Source organism: Saccopteryx leptura, chromosome 10 (assembly GCF_036850995.1).
Source record: "Saccopteryx leptura isolate mSacLep1 chromosome 10, mSacLep1_pri_phased_curated, whole genome shotgun sequence".
Lineage (NCBI taxonomy): Eukaryota > Metazoa > Chordata > Mammalia > Chiroptera > Emballonuridae > Saccopteryx > Saccopteryx leptura.
Window position 1 is genome coordinate 14,608,552 of NC_089512.1, and position 19,333 is coordinate 14,627,884.

Below are 19,333 nucleotides of genomic sequence, written 5' to 3' on the forward strand. Positions count from 1 at the left end.
AGTATTTCTTAGTTTATAGTAAAAAGAAAAGTGCTATTAGAGTGGAAATGAACGTTGGAGTTGCTTTTCGGAGCCCTTCGGTTTGGGCCAGGAGCCAGGGCCCAAGCACCACCTGGCGGCAGGTACTCAAACTGCAGGTACACAATCCCTGGGAAGTTGGGAACCTTGGGGGTGAGGCCACCCAGCCTGTCCCTCCCTCCTTCGAGGCCTTGGAAGCTTCCTGCCCAGTTCAGCGGCCAAAAGGAACCACCAGTTCTTCCTGACCCAAAGGAACAACATTGAGCCTATGTCCTATTTCTGCATCAGACGGTAGAGAAAGCGACAGGAAAATCCAGTTCGGGGGTAAATTCCGCCATAGAAAGGACCCAGCTGCCTCAGAGATGGGGAGATTTGGAGATACTGCCAGGCAGGCTTTTCCCCTCCCAGACTCAACCCTCTGAACTCCCCCACACGCATGCGTGTTACAGTTCAAACACGACCCAGGTAAACCGAATCCCGGGGGCGGGGTGGGGACTCACGGTGGCCCCTCTCTCTGCCAGGCAGACCGGGCTCTCCTTCATGCACCACGTGGCTGGCAGCGGGCTGGTGTTCTGGATCTGGATGGAGTTTGTGGCTTTCTGCCCCACGCGCAGCAAGCCAAACTGAAGGGCTGAGACGTTGATGGTGAGGGCAGGCCCCTGAGATAGGCAGAGGGTCCGTCATGGGGCCACCTGGGATTGGGCTCCCTGCCCTACCCCGCCACGCCCTGGCCCAGCCAGCTGCCCCAGCCCCCTGGCGGCACCTTGAAGGTCGCCTCGATGTGCAGCACCACTGGCGAGGGTGAGTATCTGATTTCGCACAACAGGTCCTGGCTTGTTGGGCCAGGGACACCCCCGGTTAACCTCAACTCAAACTCCTCGACCTCGTAGGACTCTGGGACAGGGGTGGGGGGAAGAGAGAGGTGGGGAAGGGAGGCAGAAGTGGGTAAGGGAGGTAGAGGCAGGTTTCCTCTGCGGCTGGGCCTGGACGTCTGGCCTTTGTGACTTCTCGTCCACATGTGCCAGGCTGCAGCCGGACCCGATCACGGGACACCGGGAACCCCTGCACAGGCTCTTCACTCTGAGGTCCTGTCCCAGCCACCCCTGGGCGGGTCCGACCCCTCCCGCAGTCCCCACAGTACCGATGATCCCTGTGCAGGGTTCCACTTCAATGATGTGACAGCTGCTGACCTTCCCCCACGTGTATCTGATGCGGGATTTGCTGTTGTTCCACATCTGAAAGACACACCCCACGTCAGATCGTCAGATCGGTTCCTGCGGAAGGACTGGGGCCGAGGCTCACAGAAGGTGCTCTCAACGCCCTCCCAGCTGACTCCTGGCCATCCAACCACACCAACTCCACACTGCAGGGTCGGTGGGCCCCAGCTCCTGCCAAACACCCGTGAACACAGGAAGGGGCCCCGCAGCCCTGTTGGGGGAGGATGCTGGGAAGCCGAAGAAATGACAGACATGCCAGCCCAGCATCTGTGGGAACCGCGGTGGTCCAGGGGCGCTGGGGCTCACCCTCTGCGAGGCGGCCGCCGCCTGCCCCTCCGGCCACATGCTCCTCACACCTGTGCCCTAGTTCAGGCCCCCCTCGCCAGCCCAGACCGGGGAGAGACTGTGACCTACCTTAAACTCTTTCTTCACATTTATGGCGATGTAGTTCTCCCCGGGAATGATGAGGGCATACGGTTCTAAGAGAACCTTGAACGGTTCCACTGAGCCTTTCGCCTCGATTTCCAGGACGATCACGTTATCCACAGTGTACAAGGGGTTTTCTAGTTCTAGACTGAACACAGACCCACCATGAGCTAGGAGCCAACACAGCCCAGAGCATGGCCCTGTCAGGCCCTTGCTTCTGTCCTGTATCTCTGGTCTTGCGAAAAGAAAACGGTCCCCTGCCCAGAGTTCCTTCGCCCTCTAAAACCAGACGCCGAGTCAAGGCCCTGAGACAGTGACGAATGCCTGTGGCAGTGACGGCAACTCAGCCTCAGCCTGGGACAGGGACACCTTTCCTGTTGCCTCCGCGGACCCCAGGGGAGCACCCGGCCTGAGATCTCCACAGGACGCTGGCTGCAGACACACCCTGACACCTGCTTAGGGAGGAGCTGGTAGCAATGCCCAGCATGGGGCAAATCCTTCCCCACCCTCCGGGGGTCCCAGCCTGGCTGCCCAGTTGGAACGGTGAGCCTGAGGCACAGCTCCAGGGCTCCAGGACGGCCCGAACTCTCAGAGCGAGTCCAGCTCTGCCCCCTGCACGCTGAGCCCATTCCAGGCCTCAGGGGCTGGCAGGGAAAGCCAGACGGGGCTCCCACGCACCAGCGCCTTGGGGGGGGGGGTCGGGTGGCTCCTTCACCCCTTCCTGCTGCCTTCCTGTGCGTCCCCATGGGTCCCCCTCATCCAGGACCTGGTCCCTGCTCACCTCACGGGCTCTGGGATGTCCTCTAGCACCATCTGGAGAACACTGTGGAAATCCTTCAGCTGCAAAGCAAACAGCGCCCTGAAGGCACGCTGCCAGCCAGGAGGGCAAGGGAAGGCTGGGGCCTCGCACCAGGCGGCTGTCTGAGAAGTGCCGCTTCCGGCTACCTGCCCTCCACCTGGGGGGGGGGGGGACTGCCAGGACCTGCGGGGCCTGCCTCCCTCAGTGGGCCCGGGACAGGAAGGAAAGGCCCTCCAGACCCCAACATGCCCTCCCAGGACAGCGGGGTGGCTGGGGGCTGGGTGGAGAGGCAGTCTGCTGGTCTCCCCGGCCCAGCGGGTCCCCAGCACCCGCCCGCACACCCTGCTCTCACGCCCCTCACCCGGGGGCTGTAACCCCGTCCTCAGGAGCCTGTGCCTCACTCTCTGGGGGATGTGGGGGGCTGGACAAGGATGGGAATGTCCTAGATGTCACAGAAATACGGGGACCCCGGAGCTGAGGCGCTGCTGCAGACGAGGTGGGTGCGTGCAGGATCAGGGACAGGCAGAGAGAGCATCTTCGTCCTGACGCCTGCACCTCCTCCAGCTCTGCTCTCCGCTGAGTGTCAGCCTCGCAGGACGCTGGGGAATGGGCCAGGCCCAGCTGCGGCTTCAGCGGCAGTAAAGAACGGGGAGTGGGTCGGGCCCAGCTGCGGCTTCAGCGGCAGTAAAGAACGGGGAGTGGGCCAGCCCCAGCTGCGGCTTCAGCGGCAGTAAAGAACGGGGAGTGGGTCGGCCCAGCTGCGGCTTCAGCGGCAGTAAAGAACGGGGAGTGGGTCAGGCCCAGCTGCGGCTTCAGCGGCAGTAAAGAACGGGGAGTGGGTCGGCCCAGCTGCGGCTTCAGCGGCAGTAAAGAACGGGGAGTGGGTCGGGCCCAGCTGCGGCTTCAGCGGCAGTAAAGAACGGGGAGTGGGTCGGCCCAGCTGCGGCTTCAGCGGCAGTAAAGAACACACCCAGAGGCTGAAGCTACGGTGACCCAATCGTGTGACTACCAAGAGGGCACGGTTTTAACCTTGTGAGGAGAAAAGCTCAGGATGAACTCGTGGTCTGCGTGGGGGGAGAGGACGCCCCTCTCGGGGGTGATGGAGAAGGCCGTCTCGCTGTCGGGGTAGAACTTGATGCTGTCCATGCTGAAGGTCTCTCCGGGCATCAGGGCCCGCAGGTTGGGCTTCATGATCTGCCAGTGGAAGGCCAGCTCCACGTGCCTGTGCGGGCAACAGGGACAGCGGGTCCAAGGTCGTGCCCCAACCCAGGGGTCTCCAAACTTTTTACACAGGGGGCCAGTTCACTGTCCCTCAAGACTGTTGGAGGGCCAGACTATAAAAAAAAAACTATAAACAAATCCCTATGCACACTGCATATATCTTATTTTAAAGTAAAAAAACAAAACGGGGACAAATACAAAATTTAAAATAAAGAACAAGTAAATTTAAATCAACAAACTGACCAGTATTTCAATGGGAACTATGGGCCTGCTTTTGGCTAATGAGATGGTCAATGTCCGGTTCCATATTTGTCACTGCTAGGCGTAACAGGTGATATGACGCGCTTCCAGAGCCATGACGCGTGCATCCCGCGTCACAGTACTCCAGGAGCACAGGATATGGATGCTGACCACCAATGAAAGAGGTGCCCCTTCCAGAAGTGTGGTGGGGGCCGGATAAATGACCTCAGGGGGCCGCATGTGGCCCGCCGGCTGTAGTTTGGGGACCCCTGCCCCAACCCTCTCACCCCCTGCCTGGCCTGGCCCTGTCTCAGGAGGGACCAGGAAAGGCCCCAAGGACTGGAAGTGGCGGGTCAGCCTAAGGCCCTGCCCGTGGAGGAACTCTCCCGGGACTGTCTGGAGCACTGCTCCCGGCTAAGGACGGCCCGGATGATCTAGAGCAGCACTGTCCAATGCAGCTTCCCGCAGCGACGGACACCTTGTATTCCTGGGCTGGCCACACAGATGGCCACAGGTTACCTGTGTGGCTTCTGAGTGCTTAGAATGGGGCTGGTGCCTCTGAGAAAGTGAGGGGAGTTCTTAATTTTGTTTAATTTTAATAGATTTCTATTAAAATAGGCCCTGTGGCTGGTGGCCACCATGATGGACAGTGCGAATCTGGGTCCTTCCATCCTGCGCCCAGGCTCCTCCCTCAAGCCTGCTGCCTTGTTGGGAACTCAGGGCCAGGTGAGGAAGGAGAGGGGTGTGTGTTGGGGGGCTACTGTGTGGGGGGGACTCACGTCGCATTTCTAATCATCAGCTGCCTCTCAGTTGTAGACTGAAGGTTTTCAGGCTCAAAGCGTATGAAGTGCTGGGCTGTTAAGTCTGTGAGCTCTCCAGGCTCCGGCTGACTCTTCTCACCAGAAATATAGATCAGATCCAAAGCAACCAGCTGCCCGACTCCTGACAAAACAGGGCGGAGAAGCTTCACTAGGCCTGAAAACAGGGCTCTGCCGAAGGCTGTGGCCGGACCCCTGCTACCACCCACATGCAGCTTGGTCATGACCCTCGGACTATACACAAGAGAGACTGGGGGCCTTTAACACACATATTCATGTCCCCCACATCTCACAGACCAGGAGGAGGTGATTCTGGTAGCACAGAGCAGGTTCAATTAATGCTTGCTGAGTGAAGTGGGATGGATGGATAGATGGGTGGATGGATGGATGGGTGGATGGATGGATGGATGGATGGATGGATGGATGGATGGATGGATGGATGGATGGGTGGATGGATGGATGGATGGGTGGATGGATGGATGGATGGGTGGGTGGATGGGTGGATGGATGGATGGATGGATAGATGGGTGGATGGATGGATAGATGGGTGGATGGATGGATGGATGGATGGATGGATGGATGGATGGATGGATGGATGGGTGGATGGATGGATGGGTGGGTGGATGGGTGGATGAATGGACAGATGGGAAGACAGATGAGAGGAAGGAAGGATATATGGAGAGAGGGAGGGAGGGAGGGAAGGAGGGAGGGAAGGAGGAGGAAGGGAGGGAGGGAAGGAAGGAAGGAAGGAAGGAAGGGAGGGAGGGAGGGAGGGAGGGAGGAAGGAAGGAAGGAAGGAAGGAAGGGAGGAAGGACAGATGGAAGGGAAGGAGGGAGGAAGAAAGGCAGGGAGGGAAAGAGGCAGAAAGGGAGGGAGGGAGGAAGGAAGAGAGGGAAAGAGAGGGAGAGAGGGAGGGATGGAGGGAGGGAGGGAGGGAAGGAGAGAAGGAAGGAAGGAAGGAAGGAAGGAAGGAAGGAAGGAAGGAAGGAAGGACAGATGGAAGGGAAGGAGGGAAGCAGGAAGGCAGGGAGGGAGAGAGGGAGAGAGGGAGAGAAGGGGGAGGGAGGGAGGAAGGGAGGAAGGAAGAGAGGGAGAGAGGGAGAGAGAGAGGGAGAGAAGGGGGGAGAGGGAGAGAGGGAGAGAAGGGGGAGGCAGGGAGGGAGGGAGGAAGAAGGGCATCTTGAGGAAGTTCAGCAGGGTACCCCTCCACCTCTACAGAAACCTGGAGGTTCACCTGGTTGTTTATGTGAGCATCACTGCCAATTCCCCAAAAGGAGATCAGGGTGAGTTTCAAAGTGAAATAATGAAAGATTTCACCCCCGGTTTCCATCTACTCTCACCGGAAGGCTCCTGGGGACTGTCCTGAGGGCCACACAGGCTTGGGTCTCCAAGGTCTGACCAGAGCGAGAGGCCCCAAACCAGACCCTGGCGCACGGAGGCCGCAGCATCCTCTAAACTGACCCCTGATGCCAACGCTAGTGCAGAAGCTTCTGAAACCCAGGGACCTATGCCGGCCCCTCCTCTGGCACACACGAGCCCACCTGAGGTCACCAGCTCCTTTATCTGACAGTTGTCGCACGTGATGATGAAGGTCTGCTCTGCCCTTCCGAAGCTCGTTGGGAGAAACAGGACCTGGGGGACAGAAGGCTGCCCTGTGACCTCCCATGAAGGGGCTTCCACCCTTACCTTCCAGGCTCCTCTCTTTAGACACCCACCCGTCTCTGCTCTCCACTCTTCGCTGCCCTCCCTGCCGCCTCCCCCGCTTCGACCTACGGTGGGGCGTTTCCGCTGTGGCTCTGCCCCAGAGCAGCAGGGAGCATGTTGAAAGGACGTGCAGAGCAGGTTCACAGAGACCAACATACAAACGACAGCACGTTAACCCTCATCCATAACAAACGAAATGGAAACGAAAACCACCCAGAAGAACAGGCTTTCACTCTTGACGGGGGCAAAGGTCGCTATCATGAAGGCAATAATATGATATCTTGATTTTCTTCAAAATAATCTAGAGAGGTGGGGACTGGCCGGAGGAGAAGCAAACGCAGTCAAGTTGGCTGAGAGCTCATGAACGCTAAGTCTGGGAAACGGCTGTGGGGTGATTATTAAGCTATTCTATTTTTGTATACGTTTAAAAATGTCCAAGAGGGCAGTTAAAAACAAAAGTTTGATAGCACACTGTACTGGCAAGAGTGTGAGGAAACAGGCACCTTCACGCATCACATCGTTGGCAGTGTAATTGGTACAGTCTACTCTACACTGTGGAGATTTGGGCAACAATGTGTCACAATTATGAGCAGAGACCCGAGTCAGCACCTCCACTTCAAGGGCTGTACCCTGTAGGCAGACTCCTACTTGTTCAGACTGATGTGTGTATACATTATTTGCAAAGATAGCCAGAGATCAGAAAAAATCTTCATGGCCATCAGGCTGAATTGAATTATGGTTCATTCTTCACACAGCAGAATACTATGCAGCTACGAACTGAAATGAAGCAAAGAGACTTTTAGCAGAACTTATTTTTTTCTGAAAGACTCCCTACCCCTGGCCTTGAGGCTAGTTTTGCAGGCTGTGGCCTTGAGCTAGTTCTGCAAAGTTGCAGCTGTACCCAGAATGTTCCTCCCAGAATTAATCCTCTAGATAAACATTGTTAATGAGCTTGTTTCACCGCTTTGTTTAACCGCTAGGTTTCCTGTCCTTCCCATACCCTGTCCAGGATGTAATTGTCTTTAAAAGCTGGCTCCTAAGTGGATTAGGGGCCGTGAGTTTTTGGAGTGCTAGTTCCCTCATGGGTTGCCGGCTTTTTGTAATAAAGACTCCTTAATATGACTACTTAATTGTGTGTCAAATGTCTGTTTCTTTCTGTTCCAATATAACAGAACAACATAAAGAATGATTTCTCAGACACATCAGTAAGTGGACAACACAGGGTGCAGAACAAGGATAGAATAGGCAACTATTTGTAGGAAGGAAAAAGAGAAGGAAAGGAAAGAAAAACAGTGCACTTGCTCATTCAGGCATCACAGGTCTCTGGAAGGGCACCTAGGAGCCTGGTAAGGTTGTGGCCTCTGGGTGGCTGGGAATTGGGGTGACAGGGAGCATTTCAATGTTTATTTATTCAGAGCTTTTGAGGTTTTAAACATGAATTTACTTCTTATTTGGAAATATGAATAACTTTTAAGACAAAAAAACCCCAAACAACCAATAAACAAAATATATACGGAATGCAAAGGGGGGAGATCTGCCCCTGGACTCCCTCACTGCTCCCCATAGACGGGGGATCTGGACTCCCTCACTGCTCCCCATAGACGGGGGATCTGGACTCCCTCACTGCTCCCCATAGACGGGAGATCTGCCCCTGGACTCCCTCACTGCTCCCCATAGACGGGAGATCTGCCCCCCTGGACTCCCTCACTGCTCCCCATAGACGGGAGATCTGCCCCCCTGGACTCCCTCACTGCTCCCCATAGACGGGGGTCTGTCCCCTGGATTCCCTCCATGCTCCCCATAGACGGGAGATCTGCCCCTGGACTCCCTCACTGCTCCCCATAGACGGGGGGTCTGTCCCCTGGACTCCCTCACTGCTCCCCATAGACGGGAGATCTGCCCCTGGACTCCCTCACTGCTCCCCATAGACGGGGGATCTGTCCCCTGGACTCCCTCACTGCTCCCCATAGACGGGAGATCTGCCCCTGGACTCCCTCACTGCTCCCCATAGACGGGGGGTCTGGACTCCCTCACTGCTCCCCATAGACGGGGGATCTGCCCCTGGACTCCCTCACTGCTCCCCATAGACGGGAGATCTGGACTCCCTCACTGCTCCCCATAGACGGGGGGTCTGGACTCCCTCACTGCTCCCCATAGACGGGAGATCTGCCCCCCTGGACTCCCTCACTGCTCCCCATAGACGGGAGATCTGCCCCTGGACTCCCTCACTGCTCCCCATAGACGGGAGATCTGCCCCCCTGGACTCCCTCACTGCTCCCCATAGACGGGAGATCTGGACTCCCTCACTGCTCCTCATAGACGGGGGGTCTGGACTCCCTCACTGCTCCCCATAGATGGGAGATCTGCCCCCTGGACTCCCTCACTGCTCCCCATAGACGGGAGATCTGGACTCCCTCACTGCTCCCCATAGACGGGAGATCTGCCCCTGGACTCCCTCACTGCTCCCCATAGACGGGAGATCTGGACTCCCTCACTGCTCCCCATAGACGGGAGATCTGCCCCTGGACTCCCTCACTGCTCCCCATAGACGGGAGATCTGCCCCTGGACTCCCTCACTGCTCCCCATAGACGGGGGGTCTGCCCCCTGGACTCCCTCACTGCTCCCCATAGACGGGAGATCTGCCCCTGGACTCCCTCACTGCTCCCCATAGACGGGGGGTCTGTCCCCTGGACTCCCTCACTGCTCCCCATAGACGGGAGATCTGCCCCTGGACTCCCTCACTGCTCCCCATAGACGGGGGGTCTGTCCCCTGGACTCCCTCACTGCTCCCCATAGACGGGAGATCTGCCCCCCTGGACTCCCTCACTGCTCCCCATAGACGGGGGTCTGTCCCCTGGACTCCCTCACTGCTCCCCATAGATGGGAGATCTGCCCCCCTGGACTCCCTCACTGCTCCCCATAGACGGGGGGTCTGTCCCCTGGACTCCCTCACTGCTCCCCATAGACGGGAGATCTGGACTCCCTCACTGCTCCCCATAGACGGGGGGTCTGTCCCCTGGACTCCCTCACTGCTCCCCATAGACGGGAGATCTGCCCCTGGACTCCCTCACTGCTCCCCATAGACGGGAGATCTGCCCCTGGACTCCCTCACTGCTCCCCATAGACGGGAGATCTGCCCCTGGACTCCCTCACTGCTCCCCATAGACGGGAGATCTGCCCCTGGACTCCCTCACTGCTCCCCATAGACGGGAGATCTGCCCCTGGACTCCCTCACTGCTCCCCATAGACGGGAGATCTGCCCCTGGACTCCCTCACTGCTCCTCATAGACGGGGGGTCTGTCCCCTGGACTCCTTCACTGCTCCCCATAGACGGGAGATCTGCCCCTGGACTCCCTCACTGCTCCCCATAGACGGGGGGTCTGGACTCCCTCACTGCTCCCCATAGACGGGGGATCTGCCCCTGGACTCCCTCACTGCTCCCCATAGACGGGAGATCTGCCCCCCTGGACTCCCTCACTGCTCCCCATAGACGGGAGATCTGCCCCTGGACTCCCTCACTGCTCCCCATAGACGGGAGATCTGCCCCTGGACTGCCTCACTGCTCCCCATAGACGGGGGGGTCTGTCCCCTGGACTCCCTCACTGCTCCCCATAGACGGGAGATCTGGACTCCCTCACTGCTCCCCATAGACGGGGGGTCTGTCCCCTGGACTCCCTCACTGCTCCCCATAGACGGGAGATCTGCCCCTGGACTCCCTCACTGCTCCCCATAGACGGGGGGTCTGTCCCCTGGACTCCCTCACTGCTCCCCATAGACGGGAGATCTGCCCCCCTGGACTCCCTCACTGCTCCCCATAGACGGGGGTCTGTCCCCTGGACTCCCTCACTGCTCCCCATAGATGGGAGATCTGCCCCCCTGGACTCCCTCACTGCTCCCCATAGACGGGGGGTCTGTCCCCTGGACTCCCTCACTGCTCCCCATAGACGGGAGATCTGGACTCCCTCACTGCTCCCCATAGACGGGGGGTCTGCCCCCTGGACTCCCTCACTGCTCCCCATAGACGGGAGATCTGCCCCTGGACTCCCTCACTGCTCCCCATAGACGGGAGATCTGCCCCTGGACTCCCTCACTGCTCCCCATAGACGGGAGATCTGCCCCTGGACTCCCTGACTGCTCCCCATAGACGGGAGATCTGCCCCTGGACTCCCTCACTGCTCCCCATAGACGGGAGATCTGCCCCTGGACTCCCTCACTGCTCCCCATAGACGGGGGATCTGCCCCTGGACTCCCTCACTGCTCCCCATAGACGGGAGATCTGCCCCCCTGGACTCCCTCACTGCTCCCCATAGACGAGGGATCTGCCCCTGGACTCCCTCACTGCTCCCCATAGACGGGGATCTGCCCCTGGACTCCCTCACTGCTCCCCATAGACGGGGGATCTGCCCCTGGACTCCCTCACTGCTCCCCATAGACGGGAGATCTGCCCCCCTGGACTCCCTCACTGCTCCCCATAGACGGGGGATCTGCCCCTGGACTCCCTCACTGCTCCCCATAGACGGGGGATCTGCCCCTGGACTCCCTCACTGCTCCCCATAGACGGGAGATCTGCCCCTGGACTCCCTCACTGCTCCCCATAGACGGGAGATCTGCCCCCCTGGACTCCCTCACTGCTCCCCATAGACGGGGGGTCTGCCCCTGGACTCCCTCACTGCTCCCCATAGACGGGGGGTCTGCCCCTGGACTCCCTCACTGCTCCCCATAGACGGGAGATCTGCCCCCCTAGACTCTCTCACTGCTCCTCATAGACGGGGGGTCTGTCCCCTGGACTCCCTCACTGCTCCCCATAGACGGGGGGTCTGCCCCTGGACTCCCTCACTGCTCCCCATAGACGGGAGATCTGCCCCTGGACTCCCTCACTGCTCCCCATAGACGGGAGATCTGGACTCCCTCACTGCTCCCCATAGATGGGAGATCTGCCCCCTGGACTCCCTCACTGCTCCCCATAGACGGGAGATCTGGACTCCCTCACTGCTCCCCATAGACGGGGGGTCTGCCCCTGGACTCCCTCACTGCTCCCCATAGACAGGGGATCTGCCCCCCTGGACTCCCTCACTGCTCCCCATAGACGGGAGATCTGGACTCCCTCACTGCTCCCCATAGACGGGAGATCTGCCCCTGGACTCCCTCACTGCTCCCCATAGACTCCTGCTGCTGCCCTCTTCCTTTCCTTGGGGATCACAGGAAGAAGGGATGAGGGGGACATCTTGGCCTGGTCAAAGATGACCCGTCCCAGTTCTTTAAGCCACGACAAGGCTCTGACAAGGCCTGGGCCATCCCAAGAGGATCCAACCTGCCCCTCAGCAGTCGACAAGGGCTGACGAAGCCTTACTATTTCCCTGAATTGGCCCCCTAGAGCCAGGAGATTATGGGGGACTCAGATCAGCACAGACAGGAACAAGCCAGCATCACCCCAGGGCTCCAGAACCAGACCCCCTTGGCACTGGAAGCTGGAAAGCCGCTGACAGAGGAAGCCCTCTACACCAAGGCAGAGAAGCTTGGCGCCGTGGTCCTCAAGCTTTGCTGCTCCCCGGAAGCACCTGGAGAGCCTTTCAAGTCCTGTGGCCAGGCCTGGCCCTAGAGCAGTGAGCTCAGAATTTCAGGGCTGGGGCCCCAGTGTCAGTGTGTTTGCAAGTTTCTCAGGGGATTGCAAAATGTAGCTGAGTTTGAGAAACTGTGGCTGTTGGTTCTCTCTACCCAGTGACATGGTGCAGGCCAAACCTCTTCCCAGAGACCAGACAGCTTTTACTCTGGAACAGGGGTCCCCAAACTTTTTACACAGGGGGCCAGTTCACTGTCCCTCAGACCGTTGGAGGGCCGGACTATAAAAAAACTATGAACAAATCCCTATGCACACTGCACATATCTTATTTTAAAGTAAAAAAACAAAACAGAACAAATACAATATTTAAAATAAAGAACAAGTAAATTTAGATCAATAAACTGACCAGAATGTCAATGGGAACTATGCTCCTCTCACTGACCACCAATGAAAGAGGTGCCCCTTCCGGAAGTGCGGTGGGGGCCGGATAAATGGCCTCAGGGGGCCACATGCGGCCCGCGGGCCTTAGTTTGGGAACCCCTGCTCAGTGTCTCCCACAACAGGCTGGTGAGGAAGGCCACCTGTGCTGAGGCAGCTCCGCAGCTAACCATGTTACCAGCACAGAATCAGACTCCAGGGCCAGGGAGGCAGGGAGGGGGACCGGGGCAGGAAGACGTCACCATCTCTCAAAGGCTCTTCCGGGGACCAATGAGCAGGTGTGATGAGCGGAAGGGACCACTTAATGGGGCCAGTTTGGAAAGGAGAAGCCCACAGCCAGGGGCGTCCGACTCGGAGAACTCCTGCCGGGGTTCAGAGTGAGGCCCCAGGAAGGCGAGTATAGCTGTATAACCGAGGGCAAAAAAGGAAAGAGAGAACTGCTGTCATCACCTAGGTACCAGGGTGGGGGCGGGGTGTCCCAGAGAGACTGAAGAACTCTGGGAAGGTCCTGTAAGGCGCTTAGATGCTGCTGAAAGTGACTCCCGGGCTGACAGTGTACACAAGCGATCATAATGGAAATGCGGGGGCTTCCTGCACTTGCTTTCTGAAAAAGGTCATACGATAGCCTAGTGAGCCCTGGCTGGAGAGCTCAGGAGGTTAGCAGTGATTTTCAACCTTTTTTTTTCATGGCACAAACACACACTAATTACTAAGGTCAGTGCCCCTGACTAAATACAACCAATTTCATTTCATGGCACAAATAAAGTAGTTACTAAAGAAGAAAAGGTCAGGGCCTCTTTTTCTTTGGTAATTAGTTTATGAGTGCGTGAGAAACAAAGGTTGAAAATCACTGGGTCAGAACATCATCCTGAAGCACAGAGGTTGCCGGTTCAATCCCTGGTCAGGGCACATAGAGGAACAGATCTATGTTCCTCTCTCTCTCTCTCTCTCTCTCTCTCACTTCCTCCCTTCCTCTCTCTAAAATCAATAAAATAAACATTAAAAAAAATAAAGATAACCAAATGACATCACTTCGCAAAAATGTAAGAACATGCTTCCACACAGAAACCACAACAGCTGGGGCCCGGGATGGGGGTGGATATTTGGGTCAGGAAAACACAGAGGCAGTGGAATCAGACAAGCCGTTGAGGAAATAGCCACGAGCAGCCGTGAGGAGGAGACACGTGCCAGGGTCCCATCACCTACCTCCACTGCCACGGCCTGCCCGGGAGCCAGCTCAAACACCGAGGGCGAGATCCCAAACGGAGGCTGCTCCACGAAGCCAAGCGCGGCAACCGCCTTCAAGAGAAGCAGACGACACAACACAACCGTGCGGGAGGAACTGGAACTCCCCATCTGCAAACTCCCCCCTTTCAAAAATCCGTTCTGCCATGTGAGGGACCTCAGGGATCATCCAGTGCCTCGTTAATGAAAAAAAAAAAAAAGGGAGGCTCATTCATTGAGCAAGCTTCTACTCAACCTTCGCTGGGGAGGTTCTGAACATCAAATTCGAGGAAGCCCCAGAGCATCTGTGGGCAGCTGACTGCTGGTAGGCGGTGCAAGGTTTCCACTGAAAAGTGTTTTAGACACAAAGCGAGAGGCACTGGAGAAAGCCTCGCCCAGGACGTGAGTTCCCAAACCATGGTCCTTTCCCTCCTGTTGCACCCTCTGTGGCAGCCGCCAGCTTCTGTGTCTGCGTCCATCTCTGATCCCCCGCCGGCTTCAAGCTCCTGAGGCACGAGGGTAGCTGCCATCCCGTCAGCGGAGCCTTGGCCCCGGTGCCTACACGGGAAGCCACTGAGCGTGCCAGGGACACAAACCCACGCCTACTGAAGTGAGTGAAATGTCTCTCTTGGAACATGAGGTCCTCTGGATCTATCACTTGTTTTCTGGGGACACAGGCTCAGAGAACTCTCTACTGTAAGAAACTCAGTGTCGTGAGCGTGAAGGTGAGTGGTGAGTGTGCCCGGTGGTGGTGCGGACAGGGGAGGAGGACCAAACGGGAGAGACGGTGCACATGTCCCAGTCCCCACTCCCACTGACAGGGCCACCGTGAATCCTGGCCCAAGGCTGCACATCTTCCAAATATTCCAAACACACTGGAAATGCAGATTTTGGTATGAAATCTCTAGGGGATTTGTAAACGTTGGCTCAAAAATAAAATGTTTTTCAGCACTGTGCCAAATAAATGTGCCCACAGGACTCAGCCAAAGAGCTGCCAATTGTTATCATTTTGTGTGTGTGACAGAGACAGAGAGAGGGACAGATAAGACAGACAGGAAGAGAGATGAGAAGCATCAATTCTTCATTGCAGCTCCTTAGTTGTTCATTGATTGCTTTCTCATATGTGCCTTAACCGTGGGGCTACAGCAGACCAAGTGGCCCCTTGCTCAAATCAGCGACCTTGGGCTCAAGCCAGTGAGCTTTTGCTCAAACCAGATGAGCCCGCGCTCAAGCTGGCGACCTTGGGGTTTCGAACCTGGGTCCTCCGCGTCCCAGTCCGACACTCTGGTGCCACCACCTGGTCAGGCAAAGCTGCCAATTTTTGACCTTTGATACATTCAACCATTTGCCAGCATAATGAGTAAAATAAACACAGTGATAGTGAGCCAGGCCATGATGCACGCTGCCCAGGGGCGTGCGTGGACGAGCGGCACGGCCAGAGCTCCAGCGTGGGTCTGCATACACACTGATTCCCGGCCGGATGTGGCAGCTGGGTAAGAGGTTCTAACATCCGGTCTTCTGTGTGCTGCCAATCACAGGGGCACCCCAGCTAGTCCCTAATGGAAGGGGGTATTCCTTTTGATGCATTTGCTCTTTTTTCCAGGGGGCATGTGAAAACTCACCCTGAGACTCAGCGGTGGCCAGTTCCTTTTAGGCATGACACAGAATCTGCCGACGCTGAGGCCCACGTTCCTGCAGAGGAATCTGCTCACCTTGATCCCCCCGACGAGGCAGTGCCCGCAGTCCAGCACGGGGAACACTGCAGCCACAGGAGAAGACGCACAAGAGACAGAATGGGTCGCTGTGAATGGGCCTGCTGTCCCCGTTCTCCTGAGGCCCAACCAGAGTCCAGAGCAGGGCCCCCACCCAGCACCCTGATCAGAGAGGGTGAGTGGGGACACGGCCTGGTCCCTGCTGTCCCCGTTCTCCTGAGGCCCAACCAGAGTCCAGAGCAGGGCCCCCAACCAGCACCCTGATCAGAGAGGGTGAGTGGGGACACAGCCTGACCCCTGCTCCCGCTCCTGGCTAGAGCAGCAGCAGTCAGCGCTCACTGTGAACCCAGGCCTCAGCCAGGCCACCCACCAGGGCCCTGGGGGTTGCGGTCACAGCCCCAGCTTGCAGCCTGTGCCCAGCTGCAGAGGCTTGTGAGTGAGGAGTGCAGCCAGAGTCAGCTTCCCAGAACAAGCTTGTCCCAGAGTCACACAGGCAACGTGCCCTGAGGGCCCCAGGTGTCCCTTCCTGCCCCCGGGGGCACAGCATGGGTTCGTGAAGCCGGTGCTGGGGCTCACGGGGGCTGCTGACCTCCCCCCTGCTGTGTAACCCAGTCAGCTGCCACTGGGAAGTGGGACAGGGACCTGACACTGGGGAAGACTGTGTAGACGCTGCTGGCAGGTCCCTCCTCAGGGTCCAGAAGCTTCTGCCAAGCTGTGTGCTGCCACCAGGGCCCAGAAAGCCAGCCAGCAGGCCTGACAGGGACCGACCAACCCCAACCAAGTCCCAGGGAGGGCAGGGCACACTCACGCGTCAGCACTGGGGGCGGCCTCCGGGCCTGCAAGGGGATCAGGAGCGGCTGGGCTGACTGGGTCTCCACTAAAATAGTATCATCGAAATCCCGAAGGCAGTCAGGGAAAAACTGGACCGTGTACTGGCATGTCATTCCGGGAGCCACCATTCCACCGTGACCTGGGAACATTCCTGTGTGTGACAAAAGTGGCAAATGAGGATGGGGACCAGCCAGCCCCCAGGGCTTGGGCTCCAGGGAGACTGACAGCAACCAGAGGGCACGGCTGGCTCTGTGAGGAAAGGTCTCAAGGCCAAGGCCTTGCTGACGGCAGAACCACCGGGTGTGCCTGCGGAGCTGGCTGCGAGGGCAGAGACTCCAGGTAAAAACACCGGGGTTCGGGAGTGATAGGGTCCATCTAGAATGGTTAGGTGACAGCATGCCTGGCCCCATGCTTGGAATTCATTCTGTGGGCAACAGAGAGCCATTTATGATTCCTGAGCAGGGATGACACAGTAAGTTGTTCTTGAGAAAAACACTGTGGCATGAGACGCCACTGTCACGGTTTCAGTGGCAACGTGAAGGGTGAGGAGATGGCAGAGCCAGAGCCTGGAGAGGGAGGTTATCTGGTGATCTGGTGATCTGGTGATCTGAGAGAGGAGCTGTCAAGACTCAAACCTCACCGGAAGGAAGAGTGGGCAGCACCCCCAGCAGAGCGTGAGGGGCCTGCCGGTGCTGCTAATGGCCTGAGCTCAGCACACAGACCAGGAGTCACGGGAGGGCCAGGTGGGCCAGACACTGGGAGCCAGCCCGATGTTTCATTTCAAAGCCGTCTAGACGAAGGCTTTGCCGAACTTACCCAATCCCAGAGAGAAGTACGGGGTGGAAGGCGGGAGGATCCGCAGGTAGCGGCTGGTTGCCGTGGTGTTCTGCAGGGAGATGACCATCTGTTCAAAGGCAAAGGTGAGCTTTTTCTGAGACAGAACACAGATGGACGGATGACATGAGGTCTGGGAGTTACCGGATAACATGGGAGGGGGAGGGGTGTAAATGAAATAAGCTTGGCCACATGGTAGGAATTGTTGAGCTGAATGCTGGGCACATGGGGATCGTTATGCCAATCTCTTTACTTTTGTTTCTTTGGGAAAAAAACAAAATACAAGGTGAACGTGAAGGCGGACATGGTCTGAGCTATGCTTTGCCCCGAGCCACTGCTGAGGAAGCATCTGCCATGTGCCCGCTCTGAGGGAGGAGAAACCAGAAGAATGAAGAAGAGGGCAGGCCTGCAATGTCTGCGATCTTACGCTCCAGCCAGTGGCCTCAGTGTTCAGGACAGAGGGAGCAAGGGCAGACAGAAAAGCTTGAAAGATAACAAACCACAGCTGTGGACCTTGCTTGTTATCAGTTCCTTGAAATGAACTCGCAGTTCCAGAGAGAATGAGTGATAGTCAAGGACAGACCCTCCGGCCTCCTCTCTTCCCCCCTCCACTCCCAGAGACACAGAAGCCACGTAGGTCTGCAGACAAAGAAGTCATAGGAATCAGGCATTTGTCACAGGAAAGCTAAAGCTGTGAAGGTAGGTGTATAAGGTGTGATAAATCTAACTTCGGGGGGGGGGGTGTTGTGTTTTGTTGCCTCTTTTGGGGTCACCCTGCTCCACTGGCTAATTAATCCTACTTCCTTTGCCAAGTTGTCTGGGTGTCTTTGTACCCCTTGATTCCTGCAACAATAACCAGGACAGGTGGGAATTTTCTAGAGGTAGATCTTTCACGCTGAAGAAGCCGAAGTTCAAAGACACTCCCTAGCTGGTCACAGGGTTGCGATTCGAACCCAGGACACCTGGCTCCAAAGCTCTGCAACACCCACCTCTTACCTCGTGTCTTCCTCCCCACATCTCCCTTTGGGCCACTTCGTCCCCTGGGCCCTGTCGGGGGGTGTTGTGGGCACCTGTATGCCAGGGTTGTCACTGGGCCTCCCTCCTTCACTCGGCCCACCCAGCCCCAGGAAGCTCAGCTTTCTCTTTCCCTCACTCCAACTGGAAGACCCCTCTGGGCAAGACCGGGAACTCACACACTGCTCACCCCCACCCCCACCCCAGCACCCAGCACCCAGCACCCAGCACAGCGCCTCACACAGACAGACCAGGAGCTCATCACATGCACACATCTGTGCTTCTATTCTATGAGATATGACACCTGAAAGAACGGACTGATTACAACATGCCAAAAGTCGTGTTTCACTATCCAGCTTAAGAAATAAAACATTAAACATACAGATGAAGCCCTACCCCAGACCCCACCAGGTAACGGTGACATAGATTCAAGTACGTCTTCATCATTTTATTCATAGGAATGTATTCCTAAATCAACATTTAAATCATCTTGGGCAACACAACATATTGTAGTAATTTGTTGGTGAACCAGACCTAAGCGTGGAGAGACCCATATTATGACCTGAATTTTCCTTCTGCTACGATGACGACGAGCATCTTTTCCTATGTTTGTTTGCCAGCTGGCTTTCTTCTTGGGTGAGTTGTGGGTCTGTCCCCTTTAACCAGTTTGCCATTTGTATACTCAATCTCTTCCTTATTAATTTGTAGGAGTTCATATTTTCTGGGTTTTACTTTTTGGTAAGGTATGCATTATAAACCTCTCCAAGTTTATAACTTGTATTATCTTCTGATGTCCAGACCTAGCTGGGACTCTTATCAACGTCACCCTCCTAAGCTAACCTCTTCCTAGAGGCTTTGGGCCTCTTCCAACCTGGGCTGGTTGCCTGCTACACCTATTAGTAATGATCACAGTAGCAATTTTGAAACACGCCCACACATTCGTGGACACCCCTCCCATTGAGAGGTGAGATCTGTTTATCTTCCCCCAGAATCTGGGCCAACCTCAGTGACTCACTTGCAATCTAGAACACGCAGACGAAGTGGGGACTTTCTCTGCTACTTCAAGGTCACCTCAGGCTAGGTCATTAAAAGCGATGCTGCTTCCATCTTGCTTGCGTGGATACTCAGTCAGAGGCTCCGACACCCACTGTGAGCTGCCAGGCACGGCCCTGTTCCCGAGGCGGCCATTCTGTGAGGAAGCCTAGGCCACATGGGAAGCCATGTTGGTGCTCTGCTACACAGCTCTGGCTGTCTATTGACAGCTGGCATTGACTA

General features: G+C 56.8%; 1 protein-coding gene across 1 annotated transcript in view; it reads right to left on the minus strand.

Moving 5' to 3' along the window:
* The window catches only part of DLEC1 (DLEC1 cilia and flagella associated protein), a 67,062-nt gene that overhangs the window by 26,564 nt on the left and 21,165 nt on the right, over positions 1–19,333 (minus strand). The window contains exons 7-18 of the mRNA XM_066351361.1: positions 17,027–17,114; positions 16,188–16,361; positions 15,290–15,426; positions 13,650–13,742; positions 6,282–6,372; positions 4,701–4,863; positions 3,490–3,682; positions 2,443–2,501; positions 1,650–1,809; positions 1,160–1,253; positions 782–912; positions 519–677 (exon numbers count right to left, since the gene is read on the minus strand). Of these exons, the coding sequence (XP_066207458.1) occupies positions 519–677; positions 782–912; positions 1,160–1,253; positions 1,650–1,809; positions 2,443–2,501; positions 3,490–3,682; positions 4,701–4,863; positions 6,282–6,372; positions 13,650–13,742; positions 15,290–15,426; positions 16,188–16,361; positions 17,027–17,114 (1,542 nt within the window). The remainder of the gene's footprint in view (positions 1–518; positions 678–781; positions 913–1,159; positions 1,254–1,649; positions 1,810–2,442; positions 2,502–3,489; positions 3,683–4,700; positions 4,864–6,281; positions 6,373–13,649; positions 13,743–15,289; positions 15,427–16,187; positions 16,362–17,026; positions 17,115–19,333) is intronic.